Here is a 17874-nt window from a genome sequence, read left to right as displayed (position 1 = left end):
AGGTATTTGGTCTCCATGTCTTAGAAGCAAATAACTTTAAGACCCTGTTTTTGTATCAGGCTACCAATCATTGTCACTAAACGTTTCACTGGAAGTGTATTTGTGGGAAAGAAATGAAGAGCACAGAAGGTAAGAAATCCAAAGAATCTGAGAAATCCTGGAGGCTCCAGGAAACTTAAAATGAAATAACTGTGAGACAGTTTTGCTTCTGGTTCACTTGTTAGTCTGATAAATGACCAAAGACTTTGTGTTTCATGTAACTTCAGGCAGTTACTTGAGGTGGCCAAGGTGGACATCCAGCCACCTTGGTTCCCTCCATGACGATAAGGGCATCCCAAAGGGTGCATTCGACAATGGGAGGCATGGGTGAGGATGTTCACGGGCACCTCAGCAGCCGAAAGTTCGGTGGGATGGATCTGGATGAAGGTCTTTGCAAAGGCCAGGTTTGTGTGAAGCTGGGTGAGATGCTCAGTCCCTGCTCGGCTCCTCTAACACGGGCTCTTCTGGAGCGAGCTGGGGAGCGCTGCCTGAGCGAGCGTTTCGGGAAGGATGTGCGGCCGCTGCTTCCCCATTGCCTGCTTTGGAAACGGGCGCTTCATTTGCTAGAGCAGTAAGGGTCCAGCCACGATACTCCATCAATTAAATACAATAGAGTTAAGGTGTAAAGAACGTTGTTGTTTCACAGGCTGATAATTTGGGGGGTCTTTGGTGGCAGAACTAAAAGAAGTTCCCCTTTTAGTAGCTTATAAAATCTTGAGAGTGCAAAACAGAGGAAAAACAAAGAGCTTTCTAACATGGGCTTTTTGGTAGTCCAGCTCTTGCTGAAACACATCTATTCTGGTTACAAAGGCGGCAGTTTCAGGCAAATGAGGTCTGGAGTCATGTTGCAAACATGACTACAAACGATTCATGGGAAAGTGTGGTGGGATGCTGGGGAGCTCCCCGGGTAACTGCTTCAGTGACTCCGATGAGATCAATAGGACAATACCCAGGCAAGGCTCTCAGCAGATCAAATGCGATGCCTGCTTTCATCGCAGCAGCCAAGATAGCTATCGTTAGTCAGACGCGCAGTTGGCACAGGAATGCCGAAAGCCTTGTCAGAAGGGAGGGTGAAAGAAACTGTCTTTCAGCATGGTCGTTTTTCCCTCACCTTGAACTTTTTCAGCAGATGGTAATAAAGTTTTAATAATGCAAATATTTGTTAATAAAAAAACCTGACTTGGAAGCAAAATTATGTGAAAATATTTTTCTGGTTATTGCTGCTTGCAGGTTTTATAATTTAAATTCTTTTTTAGTGTTCAGGTTGCCAGGATAACTTGCTGCATTCCTTCAGTAATGCAGTAAAAATGTGTCCTTCAAACTTGTTAACTGAACCTAGGCTTCATAAACACGACTGGGGAGACAAAAGTATGTTGTTTCAAAACAGGACAATATCAAACAAACCATTCATTTTAAAGTTAGTGGAAGAAAATAGGGAATGTCTGCAGGCGGTCTTTCATGTTTTGGTATAGAGACCTCTCTCTCAAGAAGGAATACGAGTAAGCTGGACCAGCTGTCATGGTAAATACATACTGCAGGCAATATCCTGCATTCACCGAGGTGCTTGGATTAACCCACTTCTCTTAGAGCTCCCCTCCTTAACAGTGTTATCAACGTTTTGAATGTATAGAACGCTTTAATGGGAGAGGGCGTACAACTGGAAGGCAGCATGTCTGCGATGCTCTAGCGTTCTTCTGATGTCTCGCTGATGCAAATAAATGCATAGCGGTGGTTGTCCTCCTGTTAACTTATTATCCATGAGACTCCTTGGGAGCTTGAAGACTTTTTTTTTTTTCTTTAAAAGCATAGCTGTTTCTTGCATATGCTTTTTCAAAATTTGTTAGGGTTTTGTCTACTGTGTGTGTTTTGTTTCAGCCTTACTAATAAGATTATTTATATTTGACTTTTTAACTGTTCTAGAATAATGATTTTCGAACAGACTCTAAAAAAAGTTCTTGTTTTTAATATATACAGATAGGAACCAGAAAATTGAGATTTTATTTTATTATTCTGCCAAACTTTATGTGCATTTCCTTTTAAAGTGTAATAGAAGAATTTAAACAATAGCAGTTGCTTGACTTAGAGCATAGGCTGGTAATGAGATTGTTTAATGACAAAATAATATTAAAAATTAAGGAAACTGGACTGCAGCATTTACCTCCTTCTATATTATTACTTGTGTGGTGTTTCCTTGTGTTAGGAATGTGGGATTCCTTAAATACATCTCTGAAACTACTGTCTTCTTTCAAAAAGTTCAGTGAGGTTGGTTTCTACAACTCCTTCGCATCTTCTTGAAACTACATCCTGATAGTGGATTGTGATTTGTATCTCTGATGTGTAATCGGTGCAGAATACAAAGTGGAAGCTTCAAATGCATGCTTATAGACTCATGCAAGTATTAGAAATCAAGAATCATAGTTACATTGAAGGAAAAATGAATTCTCTTAAGTTAAACTTCAGAATACCAGACATTCACTTATCATTTGTGGGTTTATTTACACCTTTGATTTTTCTTTTCCTTCAGGAAGCTTGTTATAACCTTAAAAAAAAATAACAAATTTCATAGCTGTGTGCCAACAAATGCTTTGTTAGAGACTGACCTAAACCGTTACACCAGTAGACTAGAAAACGAACTCGTTGGCAGAACTCCTCAGTTTATCCTTTGCTTGGTTCAAGATTTCTTGTGGTTTGTGACCAAAAGCTGAAAAAAAAGAGTACAGCAACATTTGTAATGTTTTGCATGCAGTATGTGGGGGTGGATGAGCACGCCACAGGGTCAGTTACATATATTCCAGAGACGGCATATAAAATATCTTTTTAATATACTAAATCATTCAGAGTAACAGACTTGCAAGAGACCTTGGGGGGAGAGCTCTGTTTTCCCTGTAACAGTTGGTAGTGCAGGAGGTGGACGGTGTGTTAAGATGCTTCATAATGTCTTAGGCAAGAGAAAGGTACCTTTCTATTATACAATTTTATGCATATACTCTGCATACATGTGCATATATTAGCATATTATAGGTTATGCTAATGATGACATCTGTGTCATAGACCCTCATAATTGTATAAAAACACCCAAAATATCACTCATTTGCTTAGACTTGTGCCAAGTGGTTTTGATGCCTGGGGGGATTTGCCCTCCTGGTGAAGAGGGAAGCGCAAGTTTTTGATATCCTTTATTTGTGGAAGTAAAAGATTTACAAACATTATTTGTGTTTTAAACCCTTCTATCTTCAGTAATGCATTTCGCTGAATGAGAAGTTGCTAGATTCATGTGCAAGCTCTTTCAGGAATAATTACTAGTAATATGCAGCCTTCTAGAATTTAAAAAAAAATTAGAAATAGTACAGTTTTAAGGGCTTCTTCTCCACTTCCTTTGTGTGTTAATCCTTGTTTTAATCGTCAAATCTGAATTCAACCTCAGGCTGTTCTTTGAGTTTTGTGGCAGCACTGCATGGAATTGTGTTCTTGCCTTCCAATCTCTTTGGGTGACTAGTGAGAATTAAGGATATCTGCTCGTCATCTGTGTGATCACCGGGGAGATTGTTTATAAAATTCTTAGAAACTTATTTACGTTTACTTAGGATGACTCCAAAAATAGTATGCACATCCCATCTGCATGCTAATGTACTGATTTCCATGCCTGTGCAGTGCGGGTGTAGGAGATGTCGCAGGCTGCTTGAAATTGGTCTTGCAGTTCACCTTCTGTGAGCCCATGAAGTCAAACAAAAAAAATGTCTTAACTGCACCTGTATCAATGGATGTATTATCTTGAATGACATATTGCGAAGGTATCTTAGCAGGCTGGTTCACATTACCTGAAATTCAAGCTGATTATTAGATACTGCAAGACAAGTCAGGTTAAAGTATAATTTTTAGCTGCTGCTGTAACAGTGTGTAACCCAGAAACACTACCTGAAGTCACAAACTCTTAATGCTTTTCCATGTTGCCTTTGTAATTCTGCATGTAGTGTCATTTCTATAGCTTTTCTTTATCTCATCGTGGTTTTGGTTTTGGGACAGTGCTTCTAATTTTCTCACTCTGCACATAGTATGACATATGTATATAATTACAATACATATTGAGTGTGTGTGTATGTATGCACAGCATGTATTTAGAACGTCATGAAAATATTATGCCATGCTAATTAATATAAAAGGGAGCTTGAACACCTATTGAACTCTTAAGACTTGAGATTTTTCTCTTCTGTTAAACACCACTTCCTGTAAGTAATAATGCATAAAATATGACGCATTATGCCTTAGAACAGCTTGTGTATGTTTATGGATATTTTTTTCCCCTCCTTAGTAGATCAGTAAACCTCACTTGCAAACAGTGCATGCCAAATGCAAACTGGGACCAGCTTGGCTATTTCCATCGCTCTCCAGTTAGATATCACACCCCATTGCCTGCTTCGGCTGTGGAGGCACCACGCAGTGGGCTGTGCTGGTTGCCTGTAGGTCCATGGAGTCATCTTTGGGCAGCTGAACCGTGTTGGAAAAGGCCAACATTACAATCTCCACCCTGAATTGAAGAGAGAATGGATGTACATCAGCAGCTTCTGGTTCTCCACGAGACTGTCAAAATATTGTAGCTGTATGAGAGCTTCACTTGTGCCCAGAGCAGCCTTGATTTCTCTATTATAATTTTCTCTGTGTCTCACAGACCTTTTGAATATAATTTAGAGAGTGGAAGTGTTTTACCTAGTATTCACCGGCAAGTGATATTTGGGCACTAATCTCAAGGGGAGAGGGCTTGTTTGTGTAACGTGGTTCTGAGCTGATGGGAGCTCTCGGTCCCTCCTGGCACGGAGCTGACCTCAAGCGTTTCACTTCCCAAGAGTGTGAATGAATAACTTGTAGAAAAAGGTACAGATATCACTGGCCTCCTGCTCGGGAGCAGTTCTGTAATGGCTGAGCCAGCCTTATTCAATAAAATAAGTGAAATAGGTGCAGCTGGTGGATGGTCAGAGATAATGCTCTGCCATAGCAAGAAAGTGGATGGCCCAGAAATTGCTGCTGGTTTGTTTCCAGATGGGTCACTGGGTGCAGTGGAAAACAAGATACATGCAGTCTTTCCCCATAATTAATAGCAAATGTGAGAATTAATGCACATTCAAGCTTTCATTAATAGAGGAGACCTTTCCACTTAATGTTCTCTGTTATTTTGCTGTGAAATGGAATCTGTTGATTTCAAAGCCTTTCAGACCATCCTTATTTCATGTTTTATCTACAAAATGGCCACGTACCATTATTCTTGCAGGACGTTTTAGACAACCCTAATTGGAGCTTTAGTTACTGTTGCCCTGATGCCGAAATGATGGTGCACAAGCATCTGAGGAATTCTAAACATGGAATGGGGACGGTTCCTAGGAACTGCGTACTCTTTCCTTGATTTTCTGTAACAGCAAAAATTCCCATGATGTTTACATAACTGTCATAAATATTTGCATAAAATCGCTACTGAAATCTGAAGTTATCTAGCTTTTAAAATAAATGCAGAAATACCCTTTTATTTACGAGAGAGACAAGGTGGTTGGTAAACGTTCTGCAGTTACAGAAGGGCATTGGAATGAGACTGCTGAATATTTAATTTGTTTAATGCGCAACTGTCACTGTTAATAGCTTTGACACAACTAAAAGCTTTGCTCATTCAAAAGGCAACAATTAATAAACAAGATTAATTTTTAAATACCCGAGGAAAAGCCTTTAGTTATTTTTAAAAATGTGTAGATAATTTTCTCTCCAGCACATGTACGTGTAAAAGTTAAACGGTAGTGCCTTGAAAAAGTGCTTGCCTGCTTATTCTCATTTTTACAAAGTAACAGTGGTTTAATATAAATAGAATTTAGGGGAATAAATTAGCTTTAAATTTTCCTGTATGAAAATACAGTTTATGTATTCTTTGGTGCCACTTGTAGGCACAGAACTGCTTAGGAGGAGGGCACTGAAAATCAAGCTGTTTAAAAAAAAAAAAAAAAAATAATGTTGGAAAGAAGTGTAATCAGTTCTAACTATTTTCTGTGGGTAGCTCCTTGGGTGACTTTTCTTTTTTGGATTTGTTTTTTTTTGCTGGGGGTGGGGAGGGTGTTTGGGGGGTTTTTTTTTGTATGTTTTGGTTGGGGTTTTTTGGGGTGGTGGTGTGGTTTTTTTGTTTGTTGGTTTGTTTTTTGTTTTGGGTTTTTGTTGGTGGTTGTTGTTTTGGGGTGTTGTGGGTTTTTTGTGTTTTTTGGTTTTGTTTTGTTTTGTTTTTTACTAAAAAAGCCCTGCCCAGGGGCCGGTGGCAGGATGGAGGCAGCCTGCAACCCAGCTGTAAACCGGCACCTGCCAGCTTTCCAGCCCTTCTGGTTTGCCCACTGCAGGCAGCTTTATCATAGAGATGACGCCAGTGTCTACCAGCTTCCACAGCTCCTGTGATTTTTGGTGGTCTTGTATCATGCTTCGCCAGCTTGCTTTGGAAACGTGCCTGCTGCTGCATGTGCAAGATGATTGCAAATCGTTCTCTCGCATTTCTCAGTAAAACCTGGAAAGTAACGGAATTGTTTTGTAAGAACGTGAATATTTTTCACGTGCATTAAATATTCTTGCTGAGCGAAGTATCTACCCTTTATGCGGCTCTCCTAGGTGGGATAGGGATGCACGTAGGTAGCACTGAATAGTGCTAGCTCAGTACGGACAATTGTTGGTAACATCATAGTTTTTTATGATGCATCATTAAAAGAAATAGTGTTACCTTTTAAAACAGCACTGTGATGGAGCTTTTGCTTAACACAAAAAAATTATCATCTTGTGCTAGCCATGGACACAGAACGGGATAATCTGGAACTTGGGGGGAAACTGCGGATCAAAGGCTGATTTCCAAATTTGTTTCTGAGCTGCGCTTGTATCCTGACACTTGAGAACGGGGTTGGTTTGTCGGTGTGGCTGGAAGTCTGAATGCCTCGTTTATTTGGTAACCACTGACCTATTTAACGTTCATAATACTCAAATGCAGCATATGCATGCCCCTTCTTCTGGCTTAACCTGTGTGTGCGTGCGGTGCCTTGTACTGCTGGGACTGCAACGTTTTCTTTTGAGTAGAAGATGCCTCAATCCAGTCAGCACACTTTCTAAGTTTGGAGTTTGATTTTTTTGAAGCCTGGAATCAGCTAGAGCACCTCTTCTTCTAGAGTTATAGTCCTCACAGTGTTACCATGGAAGTAAATTTTGAGAAAATTAAGTTGAGGGTAATTGATGCATTATTCCGCTGGGATGAACTTGCATTGCTTGTGTTGGAAACAGTCGCAAGCATTAGAAAACTTGGGTATAGAAAAATACATCTTTATATACAGGAGTAATTGAACAAATGTTATTTGGATCCATCTCAAGGTGGTTGGTTATACAGATACTTGGTAACGCCAAACTCTTAAACCATCTGGATCTTCTTAGTCTGGTCTCTACTCCATCTCATGAAATCTCATTTTTCTTGTAGTACAGATTGTCAGACTTTTTGGTTGATGCAGTTGTTGAGGACCTCCATAAACAGCAAAGTATTTCTGAGGAACGAGAAAATATTTGTGTGAAGCTGACGGAGAAAATCCCCTTCTTTTAGGGGCTGCAGAAAGGAATTAATAAACCCCTTAACCAAAGTTCACTAGTAAATCTTAGCAAAGGCCCACTCTTTCCCTGTCTGGCAGGCTAATTTCTCTACCAGGTGTCCGGAGTGTGAGTGTCACCGTGATGCTCGGGCAGAAAAGGATGGACAGAGCCGAAGCGCTTGCCGGAACGGGCAGGGCTCCTTGGCAAAGGCTTTCAGCCCGTGCCGGCAGCGTATCCCACTTCTGTTGTACTGCTGCTGCCTGCAAACTGTTACTGGTTATCAGCTGTTGTTTGTTAAGAGCTTTTTCATCGTTTGGCCCCTATTCATTATTGAAAATAAAGACATCTGGTATATTTTCAAATTAGTACATAGCAAAATATGGCCTGTAAGATTAGTTTCAATAATTTTATACTGCTAATTCCTTCAACATCAATGGAGTTGTGCCTGATTTACTCCAGCATGGTCAGTCCCCAGATGGTAGAGCATGGTTCCCTAAAGCCCTGAAATTATCTGATTATAATGATTTTAATGCTGATCATGCGTAGCAGTGGCACAAAGTATCCAGCTATACTTTTGAGAGCTTAAAAAGATCTTTCTTAATAGGCTTTCTTAATGGCAGTCTTAAAATGCAATAAAGCAAAAACAATTTCACCGTTCAAAGATGAATGCAGGCTGGGTAATTTTTATCCAATGGACTTCATTAAATAATTGTGCGCTGTTTGATCACATCAACAGTGATGTGCCAGGTTTAGGAGCTCTCGTTAATGACATCAAATATTTAAAAGCAATGCTTTCAAGAGAAAAGCTGCTTTAGCCTTGGTGTTGTCTACATAGGAGGAAAACTAATAGGTGGCAGGATTAAGCTTCCAAAAAGGAAATGTCTCAAAAATTCTTGTAAGACTTTGCTTGGTACCCTCAAGCATTTCTATCTTTTTTTAATAAATAATTCACAAGGTATTAATAAGTGTTGAAACAAATTGTGGCAGAAATTGTTTCTAGGTGTTTTTTACCTGATATTCTTTGCATTCTTTTCATGCTTGGTGGATTCATAAGAAAAGGGCTGCCATGAAGTGGAGTAATTAACAGACCATCACTCACTTAACAGACATGAGTAGAAACCCTGTATTATGTAAACTTTCTTGATTATTAGGATACATTTCGTACTGTTTGGATGTCTTTTGTTTTTTTTAATTTTTGTATTTTTAAGAAGCCTTTACAGATAGCACTTCCAAGGCTTATGTTCAACATTAAAACTAAATTATTTTTACTGCAGAGTTAAATCATAGAATAATTTAGGTTAGATGGATCTCCAAAGGCCATCTAGTCCAACCACCTGCATAAAGACAGTCAAATCGAGCAGGTTGCTCAGGGACTTCTCCACATGAGTCTTGAATACCTCCAAGGATGGAGATTCCACAGCCTCTTTGGGAAGACTGTTCTAGCATTTGATCACCCTCATGGTGTATTTAAAATTAAAGAAAAAAAAAAGTTTTTCCGTATTATATCTGATTGCAATTTCCCCTGTTCCATTTTGTCTCTGTTGCCTCCCATCGTATTGCCGTGCACCTCTGGAAAGAGTCTGGCTCAGTCTACTTTGTATCCTCAGTATTCTCTGTAGTAATGGATTTTCCTTTAGTTACAAAAGCTATTTCATACATCTGGACAAAGGCACAGTTTTTGTAGTTCAAATCCAGGGCTGTATTTCCTTGAAGACCTTTCTGAAGGTATACATCACAAATTCCCAGCTTGATGTTTTGAAGGAGGGGGTTGGAGTGTGGTTTTCCATTCCAGTTACAGCTGATCTACTTCTGTCCATAAATATTCAAAATTTCCATTCAATAATATTTTTCAGTGCTTTCCACCTAGCAGTATCGTGCGTTTTGTGTTCTCAAACTCTTAATTTGGCAAGTCAAATTCAGACATCTACCCAGAATTGTCTGCAAGCCTGCAGATTAAATTAAGGTGTAATGATCTAGCAGGAGCTCCTGCTGCGAGCTGCTGAGGCACCTTCCCAGTGCATTGCTGAGTCACTTTGACGAGCAAGTTGCATTTGGTAAGTAATGGCTTCTCTGTGTTCTTCTGCCCTGCGGAGACTGGTACTCTTTGCAATTACAATTGGAAAGTGGATTGGAGGAAAGTTTCCAAAGCTTCACCAAACATCGCATACTTTTCAAGAGAACGTACCGTTCTTTTAATCAAACTGAGCTGATTTATGGTTTACATCTCAAAGATGTAGACCTAGGGGTGGAGTTCAGCCCTGTGTGCCGCTTGAGTCCCCAGGGCTTGTTCTTGACTTCTGCAGAGAAGTTTCACTGTGCATATAAAACCTGGCTTGTTGACAGAGCTTTGCTTTGAGGTCTAGGTTACTGGTAGGAAACTGCCTGTAAAAAGCATGGCCTTGCGCTCCCCTCTCTGGAGGTGATCTAGTTTTGCGCATCAGCATGTGTAAAGCGTGTGTGACTTCATGTATGCAGCTCGACAACACTGGCACGGTAAAGCCAAACTTGGATGAATGCTTCAGTGCCGACGTGCGAAGGGAGCACTTGGACTTCCCGATTTAATGCTGTATTTCTGTCACTTTGTATTTTTAAGCCACACACAGTATGTGTAACTCCATACTTGTGAGGTACTATATGTGCCCTTGTGAGTCGCTCAGGTTTCTGAAGTCTGAGCATTACATGTGTTAAGCATCTTGCTGGATCAAACTAATTGTATGTATTTATGTAAGTAGATTGACAGGTTCACTTAGCATGCTAAAAATAATGAGGCTCCCTCAATTTACTCAGCAGGAAACTTGATACTCCTTTTCAAAAGAAGGGCAACGATTTTGTTTAAAAGAGAAATGTGATGGCGTGTTATTACTTGTGGGTATGTTTTTATAAGTCTGAGTTGTGGAGCTTGCAACAGCTTTCTTTAGATCGCTTACCTTCTAGTGCCTGAATAAGGGATGTATATGCTGTCTTGGGTTCTGTATTGGAATTCCCCCAAATAAATTTCATCTAGTAATTTCAAACAATTTATCGTATCTTTCCTGCTTTGAATGTTGTTTTCCTATTGTTCATTGTTAAACAGCTCCTGCCTTTAAACCCAGAGCCTGTTTCATCTCAGTGGCAGAGGGTCACCTATGTATGCCTGGACCACACGTCATTTGGTGGCAGTATTCCTATGGTAAAGGACATGGTTTCCTCCTCTACTCTCTCTCTTCTTTTGGGGAGTATTACATATTTTGGGTTTCTGGGTGGTTTTTGAACACTGTTGTTTTGGAGATGGGGAAGAAGACAGTTGATCTTAGCGTGTCCTTTTTAGCCAGGCGCGTGGTTTCTAGTCTCATGGTGTATGCTCAAAGATGAGGAACAAGCAGTGTTGAATCCTATACTAGAAATAAGGCTTCAGGTCTAATAACTTGACATCTCCAGGGCCAAAAATGATCACTTGGTGCTGCCAGACTTCTCTTCTTTCATGTGCAAAGCTTCTTTCTTAATTACAAAGCACGGTAGCAGCTAGGCGCAGAAGACAAGATAATTTAGGTGTTTGCATATGTATCTAAATGTCTGCATTTGCCCTAGAGTAAATTCTTAGTGTTCAGGTGTGTTAATCTAGGCTCAGTGCCTAGTGTAACTTAACATTTGAAGAAGAGGTGAGTAAAATGGGATGGAAAAAGATAGCAGGAAGAGAGGAACTAGGTAACCTTGCCTGTGAGGCAGGCTATTCATGTAGAATAATTTGGATTTTTTTTTCCCCCTATTTCTGTGTAGTGTTCTGATGATAAAGGGCTTTTCCCAGAGTTATTTTCTGTTTGAGTTTAATGTCAGTATGGAGATTAAAGATGTTTGTTTTCCGTTGGCTTAGTAAGTCTAAATCCAGCCTTTGAAGTCAGGTCATTTGAGATTCTTTAGATGAAAAATCAACTCTTTATTTGGTAATCTACCCAACACCCTCAGATTTCAAGCTTAAATAAAATGCTGCCTCTCCTACAAATGATGTCAGTATTGCCTGAGGTTTGTTTAAGCAGAAAGCTGAAGTCAGCTTGAACAAAACTTGGCAAAAGCGGGATGTTTTATTCATGTGGATGGTTTGAATAATGTCCCAGAGTTTCCGTGGTATAATTTTGTTGCACTTCATGTTTAAAGAGACCCCCATCCCCCTCATTTAGAGAGAGCCCTTTGATTGGGCTTCATTTTTAGGCTTACGGTGAGTGGTGTATTATTGCAGTGTAAATACAGACTTTTTCCATACATACAGGCTCTCCTAACGTTTATGAAGCTCTGCTGAGGGGTAGAGGGCTGTACCTGGGAGATGCAGTGCTGCCAGCGAGCAACCTTGGCAATTGGGAGGCAAATGAAAAAAATCCCACAAGTTTCTGAGTTCCCACTTACCCTTTTCCTCCTGCTCCTCCTTACTCTGCACGATGGCTTTTGAAGCTTCGGAGAAGGAATTTACCCCTCTTCATTGAATGAGTGTGTCAAGGAGTTCATTAGAAGGTGCCCCAAACTGTGTGTGCATGCCTTCGAGTCCTCTCTGCTTCTGCTGGGTCTTTGTTTCCCCTCCCCAGCCTCTCTTCCTTCTCCTCCTCCTCCCTTCTGGAGCACTGCCTCCATCCCCTCTTCAGGTCCTTGTCACCTCTTCAGGTCCTTGCGGTTCCTTCCTGTGTATGTCCATCACCCTTGCAGAGAGGCTGTATCTCACTCAACCCAGGCAAGGAGGCAGTGGGGGAAACATTAACCATTTCTGAGCTCAAGGGATTTGTACTTTTGACAGCTCAATTCTCCAAAGACTGTGTGCGCTGAGTGTACTCCAGCTGAAGACTGCGAAAGACGAGTGGACTTTGCTGTTCATAGTTGCTGGAAGCCAACAGTGGGCTATGACCTGGCAGCAGAAGCAGAGGTCTGATTTAATGCTGCCCGGGTAGAATAGAGGAGGAAACCTGGAGATTCATAAACTCAGAGGTTTCAAAGGATCATTTTGATTGATTAATCTGATACCACATGATGTTTGCCATAGGACCAAGCGTAGCTGTGTCAAGCCCGGTGGTTGTTCTTGAACTGGCCTATATCACAGTAGAAAACCCTTCCTGGTTTTAATCTCTGCACTTCTCCCCTCCTCAAATTCCAACAACAGACAAACCACAAAAGCAAAAAACCCACCTCTAGCCCAGCTACTAAATGCACTGGAGACAAGCATCAGACTCAGGATGGGAGGTGGGAGTAAGGTGAGGCAAAGACTGTGCCCATTTGACTTTGTAGCATAACCTAGTGTGTTCAAATAGTGCTTCTTTCATGTAATTGTGTAGTTTGGGTTTACTTTCCCTTAGTGAATCTTTCACTATAGGAGTCTATTTGAAGTAGGATGTTTGATTAAGTATGTAGGAGTTGCAGGTCTCTCTGTTAGGGTTGTGTTAATGAATTCCACAAGTGCAAAATAGCAATAGTTAAGATGGAGCACACGTCGGGCAGAGAAAGCTCATTACTTCCATTGATTGCTTGGAGGCCTGGTGCTGTATGTCAGAGTCTCTTTGTATTAGAGACACTTCTCGGCTCCCTGCAGCAGGAGCTGACGTTGCAGCCACAGGTTGGGGTGAAGCCCTGGTCCATTCCTGCAGGGATGCAGCGAGGTGGAGCGAAGGGAAGGGAGTGCCGACGTGAAGACTCAGTCCTCGGGCCTTTGCCCATGCCAGAATGGGAGCTCCTAACCCCCGGCTGACGGGAGGCTGACAAGCGTGTATAAATATCTCCATGCTCGATTGCAAAGCAGATGTGATGCGGAGAGGCAGAAGCTCTGTGTATATTTGCAGGTCTAGGGGAGGCTCCCACCGCGGGCTCGTGATACTGTATAAACGCTGAAGCTTGCTGTTGCTTTGGCCGAGGGTGATGTTTTAGTTTTTAATATCCACTGCTAACTTGCAGTAACACTAGTACTTTCCAGTTTGTTTGTCACTTGGTGATTTTAACTTGTTGCTTTAGAAACATTCAAAAAGCCATAGCATTAGGAACCTGGTAAGTATCCAAACACAGATTTGTAATATTGTCCAAAAGTTTAAGCTACTAAAGATACACTTAAATATAATTCCATGGTATTTCCTCCCTGTTTTTCTGCTTTTGAATACTTTTTTGGATCCAAACCTAACGCTGAGTGGAGGGAGACAGCTTTTTTTTTTTTTTTTTTTTTTTAAAGCCTATTGAATTGTAAGTATGGCACAAAGAGGTGTTTGTTCTGGAGCCCTAACCTGATGGGTTGCGAGAGCCCTCGACAAGGGCCCGTGGTGCTCCTTGCCGCGGCGTCGCAGGAATGCTGGTGTTTGCAGAGGGGATGGCTGGGCTCACTGTCCAAACAGATCTCTGCTTGCCAACTGGGAACATATTGCAGTCTCTGTGAGGCACTCCATCACGGCTTGAATAGCTCCTCTTGTGCTCAGGCTTTCTGAATGCGCGCGCGCGAGAGAGAAATATCCCTTTCAGCCTTCTGCAATGTCAAAAAACCTTTAGTGACTGTATGAGAGCACTGCCTTAATGCAGGGGTTCAGAAAGGGAAGGAAGTTAAAAAGAAGGGCTGGGATTTTTACCATTTGTTGCTATATTTTTACATTTAAACTTTTTTTTACGATAAAATGTTGCCATATCTACTTCTTGGAAAAAATTCATAAATGTACATTTCAACATACCATTCAGTTTATTTTGAAATAATGTTTGTTGTCACTAGCAAGTTCATGGTAACTCTTTTCTAAGAAACTAAAATAGTGCCTGTAAAGTAATTCTTTCATCTTCTAAGCCTTCAGTTGTAGTTTGTAAACATACTTCTGTATTGGAAAATGACCGTAGTAATGCCTCATACTACAGCAGCATTTGCATGAACTGCTCCAGTACCTGTCCAAGCTTATCTGATGTTAGAGGATTTTATACAAGCTTGACTCGATGGATCTGATACTCAGTTGTATGGGTAACTTGATATGATTTTGGTGAATCAATCTGAAAATTGTAATAAGTAGTATAGGAACTTGAGGCTCTTTGCAGCACAAGTAAAATTTCACCCTTGTTCCCCTCCCTCCCCCAAGAACCATTCTCCCATTCCCTAGCTATATTTATATCTAACTTAAAGGAATGATAATCCATGTTTATTTAAGTGTACTGCTCATCTATTTTTGTTTTCAGAATGCTTCACAAGCAATTTTGCAATTCCAAGGTTAGATAGCTTTTTACGTGGAAGAAAAAGCTGATGTGAAGAGTGCAAGTTGCCGGAAATCAAAAGTGCACTTTAAAAGCAAATGAAAAATCTTGACCTTGCTGAGGTTTTTTTGCTCAGGACTTTACAGTGTGCACACACTAAGAAATAACAAGAATGTGTTTGTTCCTCGACTTTTGTGTGCTGGAGAGGGAGGAAGGACTTCACTGCTGTCACTGTTTCTATAGTTACAGCTCATTCTCAAGGCAGTATTGACATAAACTACAGTCAATCATTTATAGCAAGAAAACTTAAAAGAAAAAATTAACCATGTCTGAGTGTTTATAAGCTCTTTGCAATATATTGTAAGTTGTATGTGGAAGTTAATCCATTCTCTGAGGTTTGCATAGCTTACTATGCTATAAGATGCTGATAAAATATCCTGATATGGCGCACAGTTCTATAAAATACCTGTAAGTGGCCCTGGTTAATGCATTCATTGTATATAGTATATTCAGTTATAAAATATCCGTAAGTGTATGATGTTAAGAAACTTCTGTTTATCTTAAAATGGGAAGAGTTAAATTGCAGTAGCAAATTTTAGCAGACAATCCCTTATCTTTTATCATATATATCTTGATAATGAGAGCGGCCAATTTTAAAGCAGAGTTGCCTATAAGGAAGTGTTTAGTTATGACCGCATTCCACCAAAATCTCATTTGAACCTGGCCTTTGTAGGAAAAATGGGCTAAGCTTGAAACCTGAGCATGCAAGTTTATGAATTATCCCCGTATATCTTGTACCACCTGCTAGTACAGAATCATACTTGTGGACTCCAGCTGTGGCTTCTGCCTTACACAGCAGTAGTGCCAGCTATAAAGATGTAATATCACATATTGTGCAAAGTTGTGGGTTTCTCTTTTTGGCGTTTCAGAACATATTTCTTTCAGAGGACTCCTAGCCAGGCGCAGTACAGCCCGGACTAACCCCCAGAAGGCAACTGGTTCCTATCAGTTGGCCACACGTTTGCTGTAGTAGGTGCGAGAGGATCCTGGAAAGTGTCTTTAGCTTGTCAGGTCTTTTAAATTCCTGGTAGTCAGTGGGAGAGCTGACATGGTGGGTAGCAAGTGAGACTTGAAAGCCAGCCTAGTTTTCATCAGTGTCATCAGAGTTTTCACGTGAAATATTTTGATTCTGGCAAACTTGTGTTTTCTATAGGAAAAACTTTGTTGGAAAACTTTCAACTCGCTTTAAAGTTGCGGCTTACTGATTTGACGTAGCGATATCCTTTGTTTTGGATGAATGTTAGAAATGTGAAAATTTCACTGTGCATTCAATCACTGTAAAGGTTATTTTTCTATATGTATCACTGTAGGGCATTTTACATCCTTCAGAACTTCACCTGGGTGTGGCTAGTGTGCTATCACATGGAACAGATTAAAATCTTTCATGTTCACAAATTTATGGGTTAAAATGTCACTGTTCTTAATTTTTCAGAATAATCTATTTTATCTCATGTTTTGTAGCATAAGCGTATACAAGTACATGTGTATCTGTGCACACACGTATAGAAATGAGACAGAGAAAGGAGGTAAATTCTTAAAACATATGGTGTGGAACAATATTTCTATTATGCTGACACAGCAAAGTTTTTAGAAAATATCATTTCCCTGATGAAAACTATATTGATTTAATGTAACTCAGATGCAGGGCAAAATGCAGAGTGACAAACCATATTTTTCAGAGAATTCTTTAAGTTGTTTTCTTTTACTGTGGCTCTGGATTGTTATATGACTTACTGAATCTTAGGTATTGAGGGAACGTGATTTAGTGGTTAGAGAGCTGAGCATCACTACAATTTATTTCTTTTCCTGATTCTTTCTCTTGCTGTTGATGTGGCAGTATCTGATGGTTTCTCATCTTTGCTGTGCTCTCCTATAAAAGGGGGTATTATAGCTTGCAAGCTAATGTATGATGGAGTTTAGAGGTTCTTGAATGCCATTACGTGCAAGATGTAATTTTTTTATGCTTTCTCCTGACAAATAAATGAGGTGATTGTCATTCTGTTGTGCTAGGCTGTTCCACTAGCTCATTTCTGGGGTTCAACATGAAATACTTAACGTTGCATATTCAGTTTCTCTGGCTAAAAATAATAGCGGGTGGTGGTGTTGCCTACAAATCAAAGGCCAACTTGCCTTCCAAGGCTGGGGTAATCTGGACCTAAAATTTGGAGTCCAGGAGTGTGATACAGAGAGTACACAACAGAAACTTCAGTGGCTGCCTGGTTTTTCAGCAGAAGGAGAGGAGGTGAGGAGCTCATGGTCAAAACTTGAATTCTTTGCTTTTGAAAAAAATCACTGCATTATGTCTTCCAGGATGCTGCAAATAAAGGCAAAAAGCTTATCAAAGAAAGACATGTCTGTGGCATGAAGTATTTTTTTCTGAATGCATCATCTTTCTGGGGCAGAAACCCATTTCTTGGTCTGAAATAGAAGCAGCAATCTTAGAAGTGAAATTGAAGTTGAGTAAAACTGCTCTGAGTTTAACATAATTACATTAACCTGTTAAACACTCCCAGCAAATGAAGTAGCTAGTGCATGAGGAGTGTTTCTCCAGGATGCTTTTTTCCTCATATTTCCAAAACAGTTGCTGAACACTGTTGCAATCTTAACATTAGAAAGGCTTGTGGTAAACAATGCAGTCTTTAACCAGAAAGGTTGATGAGTTGTAATTTCTGTAGACTTCCAAGGATAATAACAATGTTAATTTTTTTATAATGTCCAGTGATATTAATTTCTCTAGATTATTTGCTTTTTAGCCAGACCCTATGATGCATGCAAATTTCGGTAATTCCTTGATGGGTTAACTGCGTGAGCAAATCAGGGGAAAACGGTTGAGTCACGAGCCTGAGACCCATGAGAACAGATCTGAAGCCAGAGTGATGCAGTGTTACAGAAGCAGGGCTTTCTTCAAGCGGTGGAGATTCTGAGTCACCAGGACAAATTGTTTTCATTATTTTTTCTTAATTGTGTGCTGGGAGGACTAATGCACAAACTTGTATGACCCAGTGAGTTGTTTTTTCTCACTGTTAGACGAATACT

General features: G+C 40.3%; 1 protein-coding gene across 5 annotated transcripts in view; it reads left to right on the top strand.

Moving 5' to 3' along the window:
• FNDC3B (fibronectin type III domain containing 3B) overlaps positions 1-17874 on the top strand; it is a 215028-nt gene that overhangs the window by 75219 nt on the left and 121935 nt on the right. Inside the window, exon 4 of one of the 5 annotated variants that reach the window (XM_072868986.1) lies at positions 10691-10786. The exons of the other annotated variants lie outside the window; for them this stretch is intronic. Coding sequence (XP_072725087.1) covers positions 10691-10786 — 96 coding nt within the window. The remainder of the gene's footprint in view (positions 1-10690; positions 10787-17874) is intronic. 5 annotated transcript variants of the gene reach the window in all.

The sequence above is a fragment of the Ciconia boyciana genome, chromosome 7, assembly GCF_034638445.1.
Source record: "Ciconia boyciana chromosome 7, ASM3463844v1, whole genome shotgun sequence".
In the NCBI taxonomy this organism is placed as follows: domain Eukaryota; kingdom Metazoa; phylum Chordata; class Aves; order Ciconiiformes; family Ciconiidae; genus Ciconia; species Ciconia boyciana.
Note: the sequence above shows the minus strand (reverse complement) of the source record. Positions and strands in the feature narration are given on the sequence as shown.